This window comes from Salmo trutta, chromosome 10 (genome assembly GCF_901001165.1).
Source record: "Salmo trutta chromosome 10, fSalTru1.1, whole genome shotgun sequence".
NCBI classification, from domain to species: domain Eukaryota; kingdom Metazoa; phylum Chordata; class Actinopteri; order Salmoniformes; family Salmonidae; genus Salmo; species Salmo trutta.
In genome coordinates, this window is record NC_042966.1 from 22143671 (window position 1) to 22165133 (window position 21463).

Below are 21463 nucleotides of genomic sequence, written 5' to 3' on the forward strand. Positions count from 1 at the left end.
TGCACTAAAAACTGCAATGGTGAAACCCCTTCTGAAGAAATGTCATCTAGATTCTTTAGCTCTTAGCAATTTTCGGCCAATCTCCAAACTTCCATTTGTGGAGAAGTTGGTTTTCAAGCAGCAAAGTCATTTTTTAAGTGCCAACTGTATTTTTGAAAAAAATCCAATCTCGTTGTTGTGGCCACCACAGCACAGAGATTGCCTTAGTTAAAGTGGTAAATTATCTTAGAGCCAACACAGATGCCAAACAGCTCTCTGTCCTTGTACTCTTGGATTTAAGTGCTGGATTCAACACTGTTGATCATGATGTCCTTCTGGACAGACTGGAGAGGTTGGTTGGCCTCTTCGTTCGAGTTCAAAATGTTGTTATGTTACAGTCTTATTCTAAAATTTATTAAATTATTTGTTTTCCTCATCTAATCTACACAACACCCTATATAATGACAAAGCGAAAACAAGTTTTTAGAAGTGTTTGCTAATTTATAAAAAAACAGAAATACCTTATTTACTTAAGTATTTAGAAACTTTGCTATGAGACGCGAAATTGAGATCAGGTGCATCCTGTTTCCATTAATCATCCTTGAGATGTTTCTACAACTTGATTGGAGTCCACTTGTGGTACATTCAATTGATTGGACATGATTTGGAAAGCCACACACCTGTCTATATAAGGTCCCACAGTTAGTACATGTCAGAGCAAAACCAAGCCAAGAGGTTGAAGGAATTGTCCATAGAGCTCCGAGACAGGATTGTGTCGAGGCACAGATCTGGGGAAGGGTACAAAAACATTTCTGCAGCCTTGAAAGTCCCCAAGAACATAGTGGCCTCCATCATTCTTAAATGGAAGAGGTTTGGAACCACCAAGACGCTTCCTAAAGCTGTCCGCTCGTCCAAACTGAGAAATCGGGGCAGAAGGGCCTTGGTCAGGGAAGTGACCAAGAACCTGATGGTCACTCTGACAGAGCTCCAGAGTTCCACTGTGGAGATGCGAGAACCTTCCAGAAGGACAACCATCTATGCAGCACTCCACCAATCAGGCCTTTATGGTAGAGTGGCCAGACGGAAGGCACATGACAGCCCACTTGGAGTTTGCTAAAAGGCACTTAAAGGACTCTCAGACCATGAGAAACCAGATTCTCTGGTCTGATGAAACCAAGATTGAACTTTTTTTGCCTGAATGCCAAGCGTCACGTCAGGAGCAAACCTGGTACCATCCCTACGGTGAAGCATGGTGGTGGCAGCATCATGCTATGGGGGTGTTTTTCAGCAGCAGGGACTTGGAGACTAAGATTGAGGGAAAGATGAACGGAGAAAAGTACAGAGAGGTCCTTGATGAAAACCTGCTCCAGAGCACTCAGGATCTCAGACTGGGGCGAACGTTCATCTTCCAACAGGACAACAACCCTAAGCACACAGCCAAGCCAATGCAGGAGTGGCTTCTGGACAAGTCTTTGAATGTCCTTGAGTGGCCCAGCCAGAGCCCAGGCTTGAACTCGATCGAACATCTCTGAAAAGATCGGAAAATAGCAGTGCAGCGACGCTCCCCATCCAACCTGACAGAGCTTGAGAGGATCTGCAGAGAAGAATAGGAGAAACTCCCCAAATACAGGTGTGCCAAGTTTGTAGCGTCATACCCAATAAGACTTGAGGCTATAATTGCTGCCAAAGGTGCTTCAACAAAGTACTGAGTCAAGAATCTGAATACTTATGTAAATGTGATATCAGTTTTCCATTTTTATACATTTGCAAGAATTTCTAAAAACTTGTTTTTGCTTTGTCATTATGGGATATTGTGTGTAGATTGATGAGGGGAAAAAACAATTCAATCGATTTTAGAATAAGGCTGTAACGTAACAAAAGGTGGAAAAGGTCAAGGGCTCTGAATACTTTCCGAATGCAGTGTCACCAGAGGATTTTAGCTCCACGGATTATTAGACTGTATTTGTGATTTAAATACTTGGATGGCTCACAACTTCCTCCAGCTAAATCAAGACAAGACCAAGGTACTTCTTGTTGGTGTCAAAGCACAGAGAGAGAATCTGGCCTCACATTTTAATCCACAGGCAATAAAGATAAAACACTAGGTGTAATTTTAGATTCTGAACTTAATTTCGATTCAAGACAAGACCAAGGCACCGGTGTAGTGTGCTCTCCGTCTGGTCTTGGAGCCCTGTCTGCAGCAGTTGGGGCCTTGTGATAACGTTCACAATGCTTGACACTAAGCAAGCTCCCCGTAATCCCTCCACCAGCAAAATGAGCAAAAGGAAAAGCCTGTTTACACACCCATCGCAAAATAATCCCCATAGATTACCATTACTTTTCATTGGGACTCCGAAATTGGGATTTTAGGAGGCTGCATCCCATCTGGGTTGTACTAGGATGTCTATATGTCGAAATGGGAAGGTTTGAATGTATCTCTGTGGGCATAATTTGAGTCATGTTCAGCAGGGAGTACAGGTGGTAGGCTACCTCCTCTTTCTCAAGAGCCTATACTGAACACAACTGCAGATTAAGTCTACAGTATTTATCTTTATTTACATTCTATGGATGAAACCATTGGGAGCAGAGACTCAAGGGTAGGTACCTGATGTGGCCGATGAGCGTCTGCTGCTCGTCAGTGGTGAGGATGTCTGGGAGGACAGAGGCCAGCCAATCAACCTTCTTCTCCGCAGCATACTGCTTCAGCACTGCAAACAGCTTCTCCTTCACCTCAGGCTCCTCCCCCAAAATCTGGTCAATCTGAAAGATATCAATAACTGTTGTTGGAGGGCCTATATAGTAGTCCCTAAAGAAAGATGGTATACCTTTACAAAAAAGTATCCAACTAGCTAACTAAGGAAGTAAGCTCAGTAGGCTTGCATAATGATTTGTTTTCTCTGGACATCAATACTCCCCTGAATAGCTTCAACTCATACAACAGTTAGTTTAATAGAAAGCCTCACCTTCCTGTTGAACTCCAGGGCCTTGTGTTTGCGGTCCGTCCTCATCCCGTCTCCCTCAAGCTGTATCTCATCCATACTCTCACTGCTGCGTATTTTCCGTCTGGGCCCCAGACACAGCACCCCTAGCCTCAGCGTACGCCCCTGGGACGCCTTGATCAGCGCCGCCGCCATCTCGTGGTGCCTCACCGGGATCCTATTGACCTCCATGACGTAGTCACCGGCCCGCAGGCCACCTCGTCCTGCCGGAGAGCAGGGGGAACAATCCTCCACCAGGAGGGGGCAGTCTCCCACGATGGTGAAGCCGAAACGACCGTCAGGACCCGGGGTGATGTCCATCTGAGAAGCAGAGATTTAATTCTTATTTAACTTTCACTGTATTATATTAAGATAGAGAGAATTTATTTTCACCAATGAATTGAAAAGTATGGCCTTGCCGATGAAATTAGCACGGCAAATCCAGGATTGCCCCTACAATTTCTGAGGTTACATGAGGTATCAGAAATACAGTGAGTCGGGGGCTCCCGAGTGGCACAGCAGTCTAAGGCACTGCATTGTATGCTGTAGTGCTAGAGGCGTTACTACGGTCCCGGGTTCAAATCCCGGGCTGTGCCACAATCGGCCGTGGTCGGGTTGGGTTAGGGAAAGGTTTGGCCGGTGAGCCTTTACTTGGCTCATCGTGCTCTAGCGACTCCTTGTGGCGGGCCGGGTGCCTGCGGGCTGACCCCGGATGCCAGTTGAACGGTGTTTCCTCTGACACATTGGTGCGGCTGGCTTCCGGGTTAAGCTGGCAGGTGTTAAGGAGCACGGTTAGGCGGGTCATGTTTTGGAGGACGCATGACTCCACCTTCGCCCCTCCCGAGCCCGTTGGGGAGTTGCAGCAATGAGCCAAGATCGAAAGAATTGGGGGTAAAATACAACAACAAAAAAAGAAAAAAATAAGAAATACAGTGAGTCAGATTTTCAGTAGGCACAAACAGAATTACAGAAAAAGGAACTTAAAATCAATCAGAAGTATCAAACATTGTGCTACAACATGATGGTGCCAGGTGAGTCCCAGTCAGAGCGAGTTCAGACCTGCTGGATGCGAGACACAACTCCGATGCTGGGAGGAATGTTCCTCTGGGCCTGAGCGATGGCGATGACAGCCTGGAATCCCAAAGTGGACACATTCTGGCCCTCGATCTCCAGCACCTGATCACAGAGAGACAGTATAAGGAAGAGACCGAGAAACAGCTTTTCCAGTATAAATCCCTGTTTATACTATTACACTATTATCATAACATCGTAGTATAACATACCTGTAGTACTATTAAATGCATGTTTGTCAATTGTCTTGCCTTGGTAAATAATGGTTAAATAAAGGATTTAAATAATTACTGATTAGGCCTTTCGGTTTAGCTTAGAATCTAGAATCTCTCTGACCTGGTCACCTGGCTGTAGCCCCGCCAGGTAGGCACTGCTCCCCTCTTCTACAGACAGGATGTAGCTGGGACCACTTCCTCCCAGCTGGAAGCCAAACTCCTCTGGCCAGCACTGATTGGACATCGGCATTGCAATGACTACACGAGAGAAAAGATGAATGACGAAGAGGAGAGGAACATGAAGAAAAACATGGAGTATGAAGAGGATCAACTGAAAGATGTTCTGTCGCCTGCGGATTGAGACGAGAATAAGAGAAGCAATGCAGTGCTCTCAGCCCCTGTCAAACCCTTGGGGTCGCTGACCTCGAACACAACTCCAAAGGCATCTCAGAGTACTTGACCTTGAGGAGCGGGAAGCACTCTCTTCCAAAGTGAATCCAAGTTCACGGAAACTCTATCTGACGGAAGGCTCTGAAATAATACCACTCTATTACTTGTATGAGAATGACTCAAGCGTATAAGAAGCAATGTTTTCTATGCAAAAATATCTGCCATAACCAAACACAGAAAACACATTTAAATCGAGGAGTGCAGATCATTGTGCTTTTTGGGGTAATCCACTCCAATCACTAATGTTTCATTTTGGAAGCTTTATAACATTATATAAACTATAACCGGTATAGGGCATTAAAACAGGATCAGAATGAATACATGAGTTTGCTTCCAAAAACGTCCCTGGTCACACATACCAAATATAGAGTTATACAAATATCTATTCTGTTTGATCATGTGCAACAGATAATCTAACATTAACCCTGCAACAGAAACAGTTTCTGCATTCAACCTCCAAAGCCTTGAAACAGTACAGTCATGTGTTTCAATAAGTCGATAAAAGTCATAGACAGACAGACTTACAGTCATCTTTAGATGGATAGCGAGGAACGGCAGGCTTGTTCTGGTTCCTGAAAGAGTATCTGCCTTTCTTGTTCTGCAGAAATTTCTTCATCTTGTATCAGACTTGATCAAACTGCAGGTGGCCTGCCTGTGAGCTAGTATCCAACCTGGCTTTCTAACTGTATCACAAGAGTAAAAAAAAAACTCGGACCACAACAACAACCCCCATTTAAACAAGAGGGGTTGCCAATTAAAAATGACTTACATTCAGAGTCTTCCACAGAGTCATCCACATTGCCACCTCAACACGACAAAAGGGTGACAGTGCATGAAACACCGGTGAAGACCTGACACAGAGTTGCTCCAGCATCTCCTCTCAGAATGTGCCCTTGCAGTCCTCCAGCCCGTTTACACAGTGTTAATCATAAAACTGGGACACCCTCGCTCCACTCTGCTCCTTAATAAAACCTCTCTCCAAAAAGGGTATTGTGAGGCCCCATTTTCTTCTATAAATACTCCTCTGTCTCTTTTCCTGCTCTCTCTCACGGCTAGGTACCTCTCCAAGGGATGGAGACTGGCCCAGAATCACTGTGTGTGTGTCGATCGGCGAGGGGTCGATGAGCACACTAATTGGAGCGTCTGCCTGGGCGCGTTAATATGTGTGGTGTGTATTGTAGTGTATGTGTTCTGGTGTATAAGTGTGTGCCACAATGCTCAGTCCCATTGAGAAGGAGCAGGGGCAATTTAAGACTTTGCTCTGGATTAGTGGGATTACAGGCTGAGTCTTAAACTCCCCCTCCACCCCCCATCAGGACAGGGACACATGCCCCCCTTCAATAGGGTTAGGGTTGTGGAGATATCCACACGGACTCAGTCACAGTGGTGTGTATGTATGCCTCTGATCTGGGTTACTTTAAAACATTGCTGCAGCAACCTGTCCCTTAGGCAATTTACAGTAAGATAGAGTATTGGGAAACATAGGGGCTATCAGTAGGCTAGTTAGTTAGTCACATGGCCCTCAGTCAATACTAATTGAGCACTGCCAGTGAGTTGTGGAATATATGTCAGTGCATGTGCAGTACATGAATTCAAAACGAAAAAGGTTCATCACACACACAATACGGATAATTGAATTACTGATCAGAGGAGGGTGTAACAATAAACCTACACAAAATAGCAGGGGGTTAATGAGAGGGGTTCATTGTAGAGAGAGACTCTTATTGGAGATGAGGGACTTTATGGAGCATGGCACAGGGTTACTGTGAGAGTAGTTTTCCATTTTACTTCTAAATGAAATCAGTAATAACATTGTAATAGCATAGTAATAACAAATGGATGTAGTAACAGTAATAACACATGGCCTATAATTGGCCTAAATACTGTACACTAGTATGTATACTAAGACAGCTACGTAAATGACTTGTTTTCCAACAGAAAACAGCAGAGGTGGAAACAGTACTCATGTCATATTTAAGTTAAAGAAACAGCACAGCCCTGGTTATACATACAGGGCCAGGTGAATTATTCTCCAGTCATGCTTGTATCTCCAAACACACACTGTTCCCCTCAAACTCTCATCTTACACCTCGCTCAAGATGGTCACTTCACTTGTATAGAGGAATAAGGGAGAGCAAGTGAGAGAAAGTGACGTTATACAGGTCATTGAGCCTGAGGTAAGAAGACCCACCCTGGTCGGTCGGTACCGGACTATTTGTGCATTCAGCAACATTGGCAAGACATTACGTTGTTTAAAGCAGAGACCGACTAGAACAAAATGACAGCAATATTCATTCCCACAGCCAAACAATCAAGTCATTTAGATAGTGAAACAAATGAATACAACTGCGAGAGTTGATAGCTGCTGAAACCATCATCATGTAACAACAGCCTAAATTGAAGCAGCTGGTGACTCAGTGTGGAAGTGAAGACAATGAGGCGATTCCCAACAGTAAACAAACTGTGGAGTCTACAACCAACATTATTATTTTAGAAAGAGTAGAATAAGATGCAGTCTTACCTTTCAAGTCCCTGAGAAGATGAAGGAATACACTACAGAGCAAGTGCCTCTAAGTAACACTCCTCTCACTAACTGTAATGTGTAACATGAGAGCAGGGCCTGTTTGAAAATGCAGGCAAAGCACCGCAACCAGATCCAACAGCTTGTGTCATCATTATGTATTTTGTGTTGTGTGCAACTGAGGAGCAGGTGCACAATATTGAAATGGGGTAAAATGGTGACCATTTCTACTTATTCATGAATTTTCAATGTGTAGTCAATTTGCAAAAAGCTTGAGTTAATGTAAAGTCAAACAAGTCTAAAGCAATTTAGTCTAACTGAATTGAATTTAGAAACTTGACTGTAAATTACTAACAACAAACCTTGCCATGCATAACATAAAATATCAATAATTAATGACTTATAATGTATCCATTTGTTTACAATGTGTCGAGTAACAAGCCGAGATAAGCCAAGAAGCAACACTACCGTTTTTTGACGTCACACCAGCAACAGCTGTGCTAATCGTCCCGGAGGTTACAGAGCAATGGTAGATGTTCTGAGAAACAAGGGACTTTTGGTAGTTTGAGTCCTGTGGGTTTTGAATATGGAGGTCGAGAACGGGAGGTTGATAGGCGTCAAGTACAAAAATGGAAAACAGTATTTCAGTAGCTTTGAAGAAAGCGGAAAAGTTGAAGAAACAAAGGGGGAAAAACCTGGAACAAGAGAGGATGTTGAGAGAGAAGTACAAAAAAGTAAAAATGTAATTTAGTAGCTCAGAACTTGAGACTGATGAGAGTGACATAGAGTTTGAAGGAGGAGCGGATTCGAAGCTGCAAGATTTCGAGTTTGATATGCCTGGGAAGAGTGGGAAGAAAGGAAAGGATGACAGAGATGATTCTTTCCCAGTGAAGGTGAGATTTTTGTAGAGAATGGATCCTTGCCTTCTGACTGATCCATATCTGGTGTCAGGTTGGGTGAAGAAGAGTTTGGGGACTGTTGAGTCAGTGAAAGTAACTTGAAGTGGACTCATGATAATTTTTTCAGTTTCTTCCGTCCAGAGGGAGCAGGCGCTCCGCACCACACGCCTAGGGACAAGAACTGTGACTTGCTTTGATCTCTGGAGCAGGGCACTGGTGAAAGGAGTGATAACTGGGGTGGTGTTAAGGGTTGAGGAGGATCAACTAAAATGGAAGATTCCCGGTGTCTGTGACGCCCGCCGTTTGGTGTGATGCAGACCCGGTGGAGAGCGTGGTGAAACAGAGAAGACACTGTCTGTCCTGTTAAGTTTTGATGCTGAGTCTTTACCCGACAAAGTCAAGTTAGGATGTGTCAGTTATCCCATTAGAGCTTTTGTCCTGAACCCATTATGGTGTTTTAGGTGCCAAGCTTATGGTCATGTTGCAGCAGTGTGTAGGAGGGAGATTCCTAGATGTGAGAAGTGTGCAGGAGGGCCTGAGACAAAGGAATGTGTAGTATCGGTGGAAAAGTTTGTGTGTGTTAACTGTAGGGGACCTATAGTGTTGGAGATTAGAAGTGTCTGGTGAGAGAAAGACAGGTTGGAGTTGCCAGGATCAGCTCAGTGCCATATGCTGAGGCAGTAAAGAGCGTAGTAGAGGAAGATGGGTCCAGGGCGAGGGATCCTAAGAGGCTCCCTATGAGTAGGCCGAGGCTAATAGAGAGTGATAGGAATAACATGTGCTTCAGAAAGGTTGGTTTCCTCCCAGGCAGCCAGGCTGGTGTAGGATCAGATAGGGCCAAGTAGTGGAATAGTGGTGAGGTTTTAATAGGTGTAGGGTTAGTTGATAGGGCAATTATTCTTCCCTTTTCACCAGCCTAACACTACAGTACAATAGGTGGCGGTATATTTTTTTTATTTTTTATTTTTCCGTTATTTTACCAGGTAAGTTGACTGAGAACACATTCTCATTTACAGCAACGACCTGGGGAATAGTTTCAGGGGAGAGGAGGGGGATGAATGAGCCAATTGTAAGCTGGGGATGATTAGACAGCCGTGATGGTATGAGTGCCAGATTGGGAATTTAGCCAGGACACCGGGGTTAACACCCCTACTCTTACGATAAGTGCAATGGGATCTTTAATGACCTCAGAGAGTCAGGACACCCGTTTAACATCCCATCCGAAAGACGGCACCCTACACAGGGCAGTGTCTGGGGCATTGGGATATTTTTTTAGACCAGAGGAAAGAGTGCCTCCTACTGGCCCTCCAATACCACTTCCAGCAGCATCTGGTCTCCCATCCAGGGACTGACCAGGACCAACCCTGCTTAGCATCAGAAGCAAGCCAGCAGTTGGATGCAGGGTGGTATGCTGCGCTATAAAAAAAATGTTACAAACGTTAGCTACATGCTATGGAAGTTTTCCATTTTGTATCGTAAAGTATAATGGATTTATACTATAGTCCAGTTGGGGGCGGTAATGCGACATATTGGATGCCAACCGCTGTTAAACTCCACCGATGAAGAAGAAGAATGCTACGGAAGTGAAGACACCCACACCGTGCAAGAGAATGGTCCAAGGAAGTAAATTAAGTTTACTGCAACGCTAGTTAAGGCACACATTTAAATGATGAATTGTACTTCCCACAAAGAGGGTAAGCAACAAGGTGACTCGATTAAGTAATGGTTAGATAAGTAGCTAACTCTTAGCTACTGTTCAACTTGGCTAGTTATGTCAGTGAAATGTGGAAGGAAGCAAGCTAACTGCTAAGCTAGCTAGTTAACCTGTCGTTGCTAACCAACCTGAGCACCTGCGTCTTTTAACATTAGCAAAGGTTTAGTGTTATTCGTCATCATCGAATAACACTAATCATCGTAGTGTAAGTAGATGTAATTATAAGTTAGCTAGCTAACGTTAGTTATTTCTAGGCAGTGCTTGACAGCCAGTTATCTAACAGTAGGCTGTTTCCTACTCTGACAGGTTAACAAATGGATTTCCTCACACTTTTTGCTATCTATGTGGTGGTTGTGCTGACCTGCATTGCCTTGGTTTGTAAATATTCTGGTCAGCAACAAACTCCTTTTGGTTTACTTTTCGACTCGGTGACAAAGGTAAGAGACTGTACCAGAGTACGGCACTTCTCGAAACGTACACAAAGTGGTGCTATAGCGCCATTGTAATTATAGCCATAACCATAGAGATGTTCATTTATGAAAGTATGCTCTTATTTTGTTTGACAGGTAATTGCACCTTGGACACCACTATGGCTTCAAAGCTTTACACAGAGGACCTTGCACATGCTATTTCATCAACGGTAAGTGAACAACCTGGAAATCACAACTTTTTTCTTCTTTCTTTTAGGGCTGTCCCGACTAAAAAGTCTTCTGTTCTTTCAACCAATCGACTGGTTGAAATTTTAAAACGTAGTTTTCCATATATAGACACCCGACGTGTTTTAATGAAATCAACAAGGCTATATGAAGTCTACTGAGCTTGTCTGATGCTTTAAGCACACTGTGATTAAATAATTAAGAGACACAAATGACTCAAGGGAGCCAGAGATCAAGATTGCCTAACCAGAAGAGAAAAACCTGTTCCCGAACACCACCACCTCCAGCTACTGCTGGACTTCTCAGATTCTGCCATTACCCTCCCAAAATCGGCGGTAACGGGCTACACCAGGGGTCGGCAAACTTTTACATTTAGAGTGCCAATTTATTTGACCATTTCTACCGATCTGCGTGCCAGTTATGATTTTCACATTTTCGTGGAACAGTTTCATTTGTTTTAAAATAAAGTATTCGTATCGCAAAATCATTGTCATGTGATTAATAAAAATGCTATCTAAATGAAAATGAGGCTAAACAAATCTAAAAGTAACTTCTATTGACATTGCCAACTATGTAAAAAAATTGCCTACATAAAAAGCCAACAAATTAAAACATTGCAGCTTGCAGGTAGAACATATCCTGAATTTTTTTATTATTATTGTTTTTTTTGAAATCACATTGGTTAAGCATGGCCTTTCTGCAAGGAACTTAAAACATTGTATCAACTTGGTCCATTCAGTCCTGCTAACAAACTTGCAACATTGTATAAAATATGTTGGACCCTCAGTTTCCCACACCAGTGACCCCGGACAGACACAGCTGTAGGCTATTAGTGAGCTCCGGACAGACACAGCTGTAGGCTATTTGTACAAGGCATAATAATTTCAGGTAGGTCTATTTTATGACTTTTCCACCTGGTCAGAGAATTACATTTTATTTCTTTTTTACACCAAGTGGTTATCACAAGGGAGAGAGCTGGAAAGATTGAGGAACTATTGTCATTCTCAATGGATGTAAAAAATACAATTTTAAAAAACTTGCTGTTTTGAGTTGAAAATATATATTTTTAGAAGCTCTACAGCTCATTAGTGGTGTTGAGTTAAGACAATCAGAAATACTATCAGATCCCCAAATGGGCACATTTTAAGCCTACATTTGACAACTCGTAAATGGAATGAAACAAACCTAAACTGGTTTCTCACGAGTGTAGCCTAGGTTGTGCGCTCTGCAGACAAAGTTGTCAATTGAAAATAAGAATTGTAAAATAAATGACATTAACAGAAATTACAGTAACTAAACAAACATTGTAGATTAGAAATGATGGGAATTAAAGGGAAATGTACTACTGGTGTGCCATCCCCGCAGCCTCTGCAATGGATTGGACATAAAGAGCCGTTGTGTTGAACACTGTGCCGTGTTTAACAGTGAGAATGTCAGAATGGTGAACTTACTAAATGACTGAGAGTTTGACTGTGATATTAGGTTGCTTCTTGTGTAAATATTTTCCATCTGGATTTTAATTTAATGACTTGGCAGAATTGGTTGTTTTCTTTGCAACTTCCCGACTAAAAAAATAAATTAAAAAAAAGTAAAAAATATTGGTTGAACAACAGCCTGTCGACTAAATGGGGTCAACCTTAGTTTTGAAAATTGTTATATTGAATAGATTAAAAAAACAGTCCCTCTGGTTAACTGTTTGCCATTGTCTCCTCATAGGAACAGAATGTTTATCTATCTCCATATCTTACTGGAGGGGGCTGTGTACACAGAGTTCACCTATGAGGTGTTTGGATACTGCAGGGACATGGACACCACTCTCTCCAGCCTATCAGTCCCTTATGTTCTACTGGTGGTCAAATCCTGCTTCTTCTACCTCTGCATTACAAGGGAACCTGGTTAGTCAACTATAACCCAGACTAGGGCCTATTTAGTAGACAGAAAATCACATCAACATAGTAATGTATTATCTGAAGTGAACGATCTGTAAAGTTTCCTCCTGAGGAATATCATGACACCTACTGAACAGGCTCCTGCTAGTCCTTTTATAAACTCTTATGGATGCACATTGTATTGTGCAGGACAATCCCACCATGAATATAATTAAGTACGCTCTTTCTCTGTAGGTACAGTTACAAAGAAGCGACATTCTGGTCAGCTCCAGGTATACCCATATGACAAGAGGATGTTCCAGCCAGGAGTCTGCTGTCCAACCTGTCAGCTGGTCAAACCTGCTCGTTCAAAACACTGTAGTAAGTAGTACAGATTGGCCTTTGGCTTTTAGTCACAGGCATTAGATCTAATACTGTACTTCTGAATGTCTACTATATAGGCATAGTACAGTCTAAACTATACTTCTCAGAACAGTGTATAACATCCTAAGATGCATTGTTACATAATAATGTATAACTGCTATTATTGTCTCTAAACTGTATTGAATAGCCAATGTGTTCCCCTTGTCTTGTCCAGGAGTCTGCAATAGGTGTGTGCAGCGCTTCGACCACCACTGTGTCTGGGTCAACAACTGCATCGGCGCTCAGAACACCCGGTACTTCCTTCTCTACCTGCTGAGTGTGTGTGCCATGGCAGCAGACATGGCACTACTGACGGTGGACATGTTACTGCACGCTGTGGTGAGGTCAGGCATCCTACAAGCCCGTTACATAGATGATGATGGGCAGCAGCAGCAGGCAGGGATGCTCTTTGTCATACAGGTGAAAGACTGGACACACACACACAATGATATCGGTGCCTGATGTTTACATGGAGTTAGTATTTCCTTCTGCCTGTTTAAACCCAGCAAGTCTAATTTAAATATGAATGTCATGAATTAAATCCCATTAATGTGCCACAGAAAGCACCACACACGGTCTCAGTTTAGATGTACTATTTATTTTTTATTATATTTAAATTCACTTCCCACATATAGCCTGAGTGTACAAAACATTAAGAACTCTACCCCCACGCCCATTTTCCCCTCAGAATAACCTCAATTCATCAGGGCATGGACTCTACTACAAGGTGTCGAAAGCGTTCCACAGGGATGCTGGCCCATGTTGATTCCAATGCTTCCCACAGGTTGGCTGGATGTCCTTTGGGTGGTGAACCATTCTTGATACACATGGGAAACTGTTGAGTGTGGAAAAACCCAGCAGCATTGCCGTTCTTGACAAACCGGTGCACCTGGCACCTACTAACGTACCCCATTCAAAGGCACTTAAAAATCCTTCTTTAAGCTGTCTCCTCCCCTTCATCTACACTGATTTTGAAGTGGACCATAGCTTTCACCTGGTCAGTCTCATGGAAAGAGCAGGTGTAAATGTTTTGTACACTGTGTATATTTCCTCCACCTCTCCCTAGCACCTGTTCCTGACCTTCCCCAGGATCGTGTTTATGCTGGGCTTCCTGGTCTTCGTCTTCCTGCTCCTGGCGGGCTACGCCATGTTCCACTCCTACCTAGCTCTGGTCAACCAGACCTCCAACGAGTGGTACAAGGGACGAGGGAATGTCTGCCAGCACTGCCACCCCTCACCTGACCACCTCTGTGGTCTGCCAGCCTCTGACCAGTCCAAAAGGTGGTTCTATAGTAGAGGGGTGCTTAGAAACCTGGGGGAGATATTTTTCCCCCTCTGTCCCGTGCAGAAAAAAGATAATTGAGTTCAACAGAGGCAGTTTATAGGCCCACTAGCTACAATACTGAATGTTTGTCATTTGTATTTATTTTTTAAAGATGTTGGTATGTGGATTTTAAATATTTTTCTAACTGGCAATAAAGCTTCTGTTTACACCTTTTCCCTGTTCTGTTCCTTGAGATGAATTTGCAGATGGTCTATGCCAATCAAGTTTAATTGTGTATTAGAGGAAGCAAGGATTCATATCATGCCTACAGGTAATTCATTTTCATTCAATGCTTGCTGTGTATACACAGACATGCATTTGGAGCTTTGCGCGCTGCTTGCACAACACACCCAGCCATCACCAACCATTTCTTGAGATATCTGAGATGTTTTAAGACGTCTGTCTTTAGACACGTCTTGGAAATATGTCTTGACGTTTTATTAGTTCTAAATACTAATCACTCACTCCAGAACTCATGCACATCCATAGCACAAATTGACCTGCACACCAAATCAAAGTAACCTAGATTTATTGACAAGAGGCAGAAGCAACAATAACTTGGTAAAGGTGTTATAGAGCTCCAAACGACTATCTTCAAGTCTTTACAGCCAGATAGTCATCTCTTGTTTGGGGATCTCAGAGCTTCTATTGCTTAATCTGCTGGAAAGTATGTAGTTATGTATCATAAATACAGCAACATCAATAACAATACTGCCTCTACCCTGCTATTTTCTTGTACCTTAATTCTGAATAGCTCACCTGAAGCAGAAAGCTCTATCATCCACGAGGGCTTAATGTTTGACACCAGATAGGACCCTAGTTTTATTCTATGTCCAGTCAAATAGAATGAATCAGTTAAGCACTGTTCTCATGGGAAGAAATTAACATTGCATGCGCCTTGTTCATTTTTGGATGCACTGCTCTCACTTGTATTTGCTGGGTGACCGCTTACCTTGATTGAGTTGGAGTTGTTGACATGTATTCCATCCTTATATCCTGACAAAAGAGATGGGCCATGTTCATTACGCAATAACTCTTAAAGCACATGTGAAAGCAAAAAGCAGATACAAGCATCCAGTCATCATTTACCTCATCAGCCGATCCATGCATAGAGGTCAGCACTCATAAATCCAGTCTACTCAGCGATGATGATCAACAAAACAAAAAAATCGAATCTACTAGCCATTTATTTTGAGCTCTGAAATCGTACATAGCCAAAGTTAATTTACAAACGCACCCTTAACATGTATATTTTGAACCGAGCAAGGAACATGGAAGAGGGCACATGGATGCAGTGGCGGTTCTAGACCATTTCAAGGGGCCAAGCTGTACTGTTCGAGGGGCCAGTTACATTAGACGTTATTGTTGTCATATCGTTTTCTTCACTGCATTGCAGGCAAAAGACCATGTTCATAATCATTCAACAATTTATTTGCATTTCCATTATAATTTTTATTTGGATTACATATTCAGTATCAGGTCATATCAACTGTATTCTCCAGTTTCTGTGTTTTTTTGCAAAAAGATCAGCAAATTCATCTAGACTCAAAGCCTTTGCCCTCCTTGACTCAATACTTAATATACCTAAATTGCTTAATCTGTCATCTGACATTGTGGACCCGAGATACGTTTTCACCAGCTTTAGTGCAGAAAAACTCTGTCCACAAGAAGCAGTACCAACAGGGATTGAAACAGCTATCTTGCACAGTTTAAAGAGCTCAAAGAAAACTTCTTTATAAGGCTCAATGAATAATGCCAGCTGTACTACACTGGAGGGTCTCTGCATGCCACTCTGTATTCTCCTTTCTAAAAGTCTTCTGAACTGATGTAGTTCATGCCCCAAGTCCTCAATATTTGATTCATACATTCTAGCAAATGGAAACAGGACACATCTCTTTGAGAAACACATCACTTGTAGGGTTTAGAGTTTGGATGCCATTCATTATGTCACAGTTTTTGCTAGGGAACCTTCTGTTAAGCTCATTGAGCATATGATCTAAAACAGGGTAGAAAAGGGTTGTACGAAAACTGCCCTTTTCTTGTTCTGAATCTGACCCCCTGTACTGAGTACAGTCTCCATTAAATTGAGAGCGTAGCTTTTTTGGTCGTTTTGCAGGGGGGTGTATTGCAGTACCAAATTGCTCAGCTGCGTTCAACACTTCATTCCATAGGTCATCAAAAAATGACTCATCCCTGTAGTCATTCAAAGTTTGAACTAAGGCTTCAACTAAATCAACAGCCTTTGACAGGTCAAGTGATGAAGACTGTAGCATATCTGATAGAAATGTTGCTTCTCCAAACACTTTATGGAGTGTAATAAGGCACACAATGACTTGTAAATCTATCTGTGCAAGCAGACCTCGTGCCTCAACAGATCTGTCACCATTGTGTTCTTGGACTATGTCTTTCAGGACTCGCTTAATGGCAGCTAATCTATCCATAATAGTATGTTGAGCCATATATCGACATGCCCAGCGAGTGTCACTTAGTCTCTGAGGCTCTCTAGGTGCACCTGGGTACATCTCTTTTTGTATGCTAAGCCATTTTTGATGCACATATGACCAAGATGTGAAGATGAAAAGTCTTTCTAGTAAGGAGAACTGTCCTACCTCAGGGACAGCTTTGACTGTATCCACTAAAACTAAGTTTAGACAGTGTGCACTGCAGTGGATGTAAAAGGCATGCTTTGCTTGTTCTTTAATGCGTGCCTGGACGTCTGAATGCTTGCCACTCATAACGGAAGCACCGACATATGCTTGGCCTACTAGGTTGTTTTTGTATTCAAGACCATGACTTTCTAATATGTGTATGATTTTGTCAGTAAGCCCTGCTGCATCTAGTCGATCAGCCGATTCAAAGTGGAGAAAGCTCTCATGGACAGCTCCTCTGAAATAGTACCTGAGTACTAGCGATATCTGCTCCTTTAAAAAAAAAATGTTTTGTTGTCTGCCATTATGCTAAAGCCCTCACTGTCTTTCACTTCTTCTATAATTTTTGTTGGAACCATGTCTGCCAAACAACTCAGAACCTCATTCTGAATCCCTTTGCTTGTATATTTTGCATTATGAATGGAAGTCAACCTTTTTTCACAGTTGTGTCATGCTTAGCTGTTGTTTCTGGGATTACCACGAAGTTCCCTTTGTTATCTGACTCTGCAGACTCATCGTCTCCTCTTTGTGCAATGTTTGTGTGGCTGTAAGTAGTAGTACTTCTACTGTTTTAATATAGTCCCGATTTTCTTGAACCTGTTTGTTGTGTTCCTTGTTTAGGACATTTACCAGTGTTGCATTACTTTCTACAGCTTTCTGATAGTCTCTCCATGTGATCATTGCTTGTTTGTGCCGCTCAGACCTTGCATGAATTGCAAATCCTCCCTCTTTGTAAGTTGCCTTCTTCCAGTTGTTAAAACCCAATTGTGAATCAAATACAGTCTCAGACTTTGGGAGGGCTAAAATGCCTGCAGGCGTAACAAAACACAGAGTCTGATTTTTTTGAATATTCAAGCCAGGGGTGGATATGGTACCGGGCCGCCTTGACGCTCCTCCGCCGGTCCCCCATCAGAGTTCTTGTGTATATGTTCATCATTGGCTGCACCGGTGGTTCCTCCCGGGATTTGCTGATATCTGCCAAATAAAATATATATAATTAAAAGTATCTATTTGGGTCATTATCTATATCACAAGCCCAATAGCATGTTAAATAAGATTTCATTTCAATCACACACTGACTCATTTCTATACACCATATAAACTGACTAATTGCACTGCTTTACAAGTAACCACAGATTTATTCAACATCACCAACCTGATGGTCCACTGCTTGTGGACGCACGAGGTTCCTCTGTTGGTGTCTCACTCTCAGCCTCTCCATCTGTCTCACTTTCCTGCTCTACTATGCCTTCACTCTCACTCTCAGTCTCTGCATCTGTCTCACTTTCCTGCTCTACTATGCCTTCACTCTGTCTTTCCAATGGACAAGTCTTCCTGCTCTCTCTCTGCAGGCTCTCTGCTCTCTCCACACCTGAGCCATCTGGCTCTGTCTCACTTTCTGCTTTGTCTTTTCTTTGGAAGAAGGACATAATGTCCTTCTTTCTCTTCATTTTGGTGAAAACTAAAGAGCAAAAGTAATGGGGACCACGCTTATTAATTCCTTTACTTAAAATAACTGACTTGCTAGGTAACTACCCTTTATGTCTAACCGTTTTACGTTACAATGCGTTCAGCACCATGAGTTTGTTGATCATATATTTTATCATTTTTCATACTGCCACAAAGTAACAACCGGCCAGGTTAAGATAAGCTGATCTAACGTTACACTTCTGTAATGCATTTAATACAAATCAACATATTAACAGTTTTACTCACCTCTATATTTCCTTCTTTGTGCTTAAACTATAATATTCGTGCGGAATTTCTTACAACTTCTGAATAGAAAAAAACTTGCAGATGCATGTTCTACGATACTGTTGTGTTCCGCCTAAAGCCGTCCCTCTAGAAAATGTGTGGGTTAAATTAGTGTTCCGCGTTGCTACTGTCTAATAATGGATGTAAAAAAAGAGCGATAGCAAAAATTAGTTATGTAAAAATGATTTTATACTCCACATTTAGGGGGACCACAAGGGGTCCAAAATTGTTGTCACTGGGGAACTGCCCCCCGCTAGTGCATGGATGCTCGTGTCACTTTAAACCGGTGCGGAAGTGTGTTACAGTATGGATTTGATGCAATGATATAAGGTCAGGAAACTTCGCAATAAATCGTTATTGAAGACACCAAATGATTCAACTACAAGATCAAACGAAATAGTACTCGTGCTTAAATTGAATGTCATATTTCTTCGAGGAGATTGTTCTCGTACATTTTGCGCTAAACATCGTGGCTAGTCTGCAAGAAAGTGGTAGCATACAGTGACGTTAGCTAGCCAGTTCTTTTTGAACACTGACTGATCGAGGAACAAGAGATACCGGTAGCTGACAGTACGCACACCTTTTCCCAATGGCTGTGTCAAAATGCACCCGGCTGAACGGTCCCTTAATAAAGCAAATGTTAGATTCTGTGGACAGTGTCCTCTTCGACTGTGATGGTGTCATCTGGCGAGGGGATCAGGCAATCCCTGGCGCCCCTGACGTTATCAACCTGCTCAAGAAGAATGGAAAGAAAGTGTTTTTCGTCACCAACAACAGCACTAAAACTAGAAAGATGTATGCAGACAAACTGGCATTGATGGGATTCAACGCAGCTGAGGATGAGGTGTTTGGGACCGCGTACTGCTCTGCAATGTACCTAAAACATGTCTCCAGACTACAGGGCAAAGTGTATCTCATAGGAAGCAATGCAATGAGGCAGGAACTAGAAAAGGTTGGGATCCAGCAGACGGGTGTGGGGCCTGATCCGATATCAGGTGTCCAGATCGATTGGGCCAACGTGCCCCTGGACCCTGAGGTGAAGGCTGTGGTTGTTGGGTTTGATGAGCACTTCAGTTACATGAAACTGAACAGAGCCCTGCAGTACCTCAACAACCCTGACTGTCTACTGGTGGGAACCAACACTGACACCAGACTGCCCCTGGAAGGAGGCAAAGCTGTCCCAGGTAAGTAGGATGTTGTCTCTGCTGGAGTATGAACCAACAAGACTGTGGTTACCGTACACATGGAGTGCGCACCATCTGTGGCAGAGTCCGTAGTGCTCACATACAGGGAGGCTACATGAGTGCTGTGTTAATGATCTTTAGTAGCTTACAGCGAGCCAGTGTGATGCAATAACATGAGGGGTTTTCCACTGCCCCAAGTCAGATCTTTCATCTCTTACTGTATGTTTAAGCATGTGTCAACAACACTGAATGTCTTCCCCTCTCTGTCTCCACCAGGGACGGGCTGTATCCTGAAGGCTGTGGAGACCGCAGCCCAGCGCCAGGCCCAGACGGTGGGAAAGCCCAACCACTTCATGTACGACTGTGTGGCCAGCCAGTTCGGCCTGGACCGCACCCGCTGCCTCATGGTGGGGGACCGGTTGGACACGGACATCCTGCTGGGGTCCAACTGTGGCCTGAAGACTCTGCTGACCCTGACCGGGGTGTCCACTGTGGCTGACGCTGAGGCCCATCAGGAGAGTGGCTGTCCAAAACGCCTTGGGATGGTGCCTGACTACTACGTAGAGAGTATTGCAGAACTCCTGCCTGCTCTACAAGGATAATCAGTCAGGGCGTGGAAAAGAAAAATAGGTTTTTATCTCAATGAGACTTTAGCCTTGATAGATGATAATTCGATTAATATTGATTAATTATAAAGGACCGTTAAGGACTGTGTGCGTCTGAAAACCCAGGCTTGTTTCCGGGTTACGGATGTGAAAATTCAGGAAGGTACAGAGAGTTAATCAACTGCTTCGATTATACTAAGACTGCAACAAAACAAACCTATATTAAAGTTATTTTAACTACAGTATGCTATGGCTGAATATATATTCAAGATATACAGCCGGTGTAGCCGACTCCTCATGGAGAGCTACTGGGTGTGCAAGCCTTTGTTCTAGCCCTGCTGTAATGCACCACATAGATTCAGCAGCAAAAAAGGAAACAAATAGCAGGGCTGGAACAAAAGCCTGCCCAGCACACCCAGTAGCTCTCCAGGACGAGGGTTAGCCACTCCTGATTTCCAGTGTTGATAAATGGATTTCGATTTTTTTTCAAATGAGTTGTTCATGAAATGGTAGAGAAGTATGTGCTGTGTGTTTGGGTGAAAAGGAAGAAGGGCTATGCAAGGCCTGTGTTCTTTGCTCAATATCCCTCTGTAGCAATGATCTCAAACACAGAGGAAATGTGTACACACTGCTTTTGGGTATTTCCCTCATCTGTGTGCATACATTTGAAATCACGTCACTCAATATTTATCTAAGGCAGAGAGCTATGCAGAAATACAGTAAACTGGAGTGCACTGACAATTCATCAGGAATTATATATCTTATGTTGTCCACTCTCATGTTCACTGTACCAATGCTGTGTTTATTGCCATTTACATTACCCATTCACGTGAGGAAGTATACATAAACTGGGTTATACTCTTATTGTATCCTGATGTATTGTAAATGTAAAAATAGAACTACCTTTTGTTCCCATTCAATTAGAAGGTTAGGGGTTTGCGCAATAATCAATGATCTTGTTAAGTGTGTTTTAATGTAACATAATGTCAGTCTTAGTAACTAAGTGTCTATAATATGTTAGATTGTCTGTACTGCCAATACAATAATCAAACTACTGTATCATCCTCTGTCCTTGACAACAGTATTCACCTTGACTCAAGTAAATCAAACACTGATAAAAAATAAACATACCTTTTCCAAAATGTAAGGCTTCCCTGTGGATTGTGTTAACTT

The 21463-nt window shown here is 42.8% G+C and overlaps 3 protein-coding genes across 7 annotated transcripts in view; 2 read left to right on the plus strand and 1 right to left on the minus strand.

The window, feature by feature from the left end:
* The window catches only part of grid2ipb (glutamate receptor, ionotropic, delta 2 (Grid2) interacting protein, b), a 28151-nt gene extending 22269 nt beyond the window's left edge, over positions 1-5882 (minus strand). For all 5 annotated transcript variants that reach the window (XM_029764922.1, XM_029764920.1, XM_029764923.1 and 2 more), the window contains exons 1-5: positions 5219-5882; positions 4365-4501; positions 4017-4133; positions 2943-3278; positions 2585-2739 (exon numbers count right to left, since the gene is read on the minus strand). In XM_029764922.1, coding sequence (XP_029620782.1) covers positions 2585-2739; positions 2943-3278; positions 4017-4133; positions 4365-4501; positions 5219-5309 — 836 coding nt within the window. In that variant the 5' untranslated portion in view covers positions 5310-5882. The remainder of the gene's footprint in view (positions 1-2584; positions 2740-2942; positions 3279-4016; positions 4134-4364; positions 4502-5218) is intronic.
* Positions 5883-9665: 3783 nt separating this feature from the next.
* Positions 9666-14272, plus strand: zdhhc4 (zDHHC palmitoyltransferase 4). The gene is made up of 7 exons (XM_029764931.1): positions 9666-9807; positions 10134-10264; positions 10394-10467; positions 12200-12378; positions 12607-12732; positions 12950-13194; positions 13841-14272. The coding sequence occupies exons 2-7, from the start codon at positions 10142-10144 to the stop codon at positions 14135-14137; spliced, it is 1044 nt and encodes a 347-aa protein (XP_029620791.1). The 5' UTR covers positions 9666-9807; positions 10134-10141; the 3' UTR covers positions 14138-14272.
* Positions 14273-18713: 4441 nt separating this feature from the next.
* On the plus strand, positions 18714-21432 carry pgp (phosphoglycolate phosphatase). Its single transcript, XM_029764932.1, has 2 exons — positions 18714-19685; positions 19962-21432. The coding sequence occupies exons 1-2, from the start codon at positions 19091-19093 to the stop codon at positions 20285-20287; spliced, it is 921 nt and encodes a 306-aa protein (XP_029620792.1). The 5' UTR covers positions 18714-19090; the 3' UTR covers positions 20288-21432.
* The last annotated feature ends 31 nt before the right edge of the window (positions 21433-21463 follow it).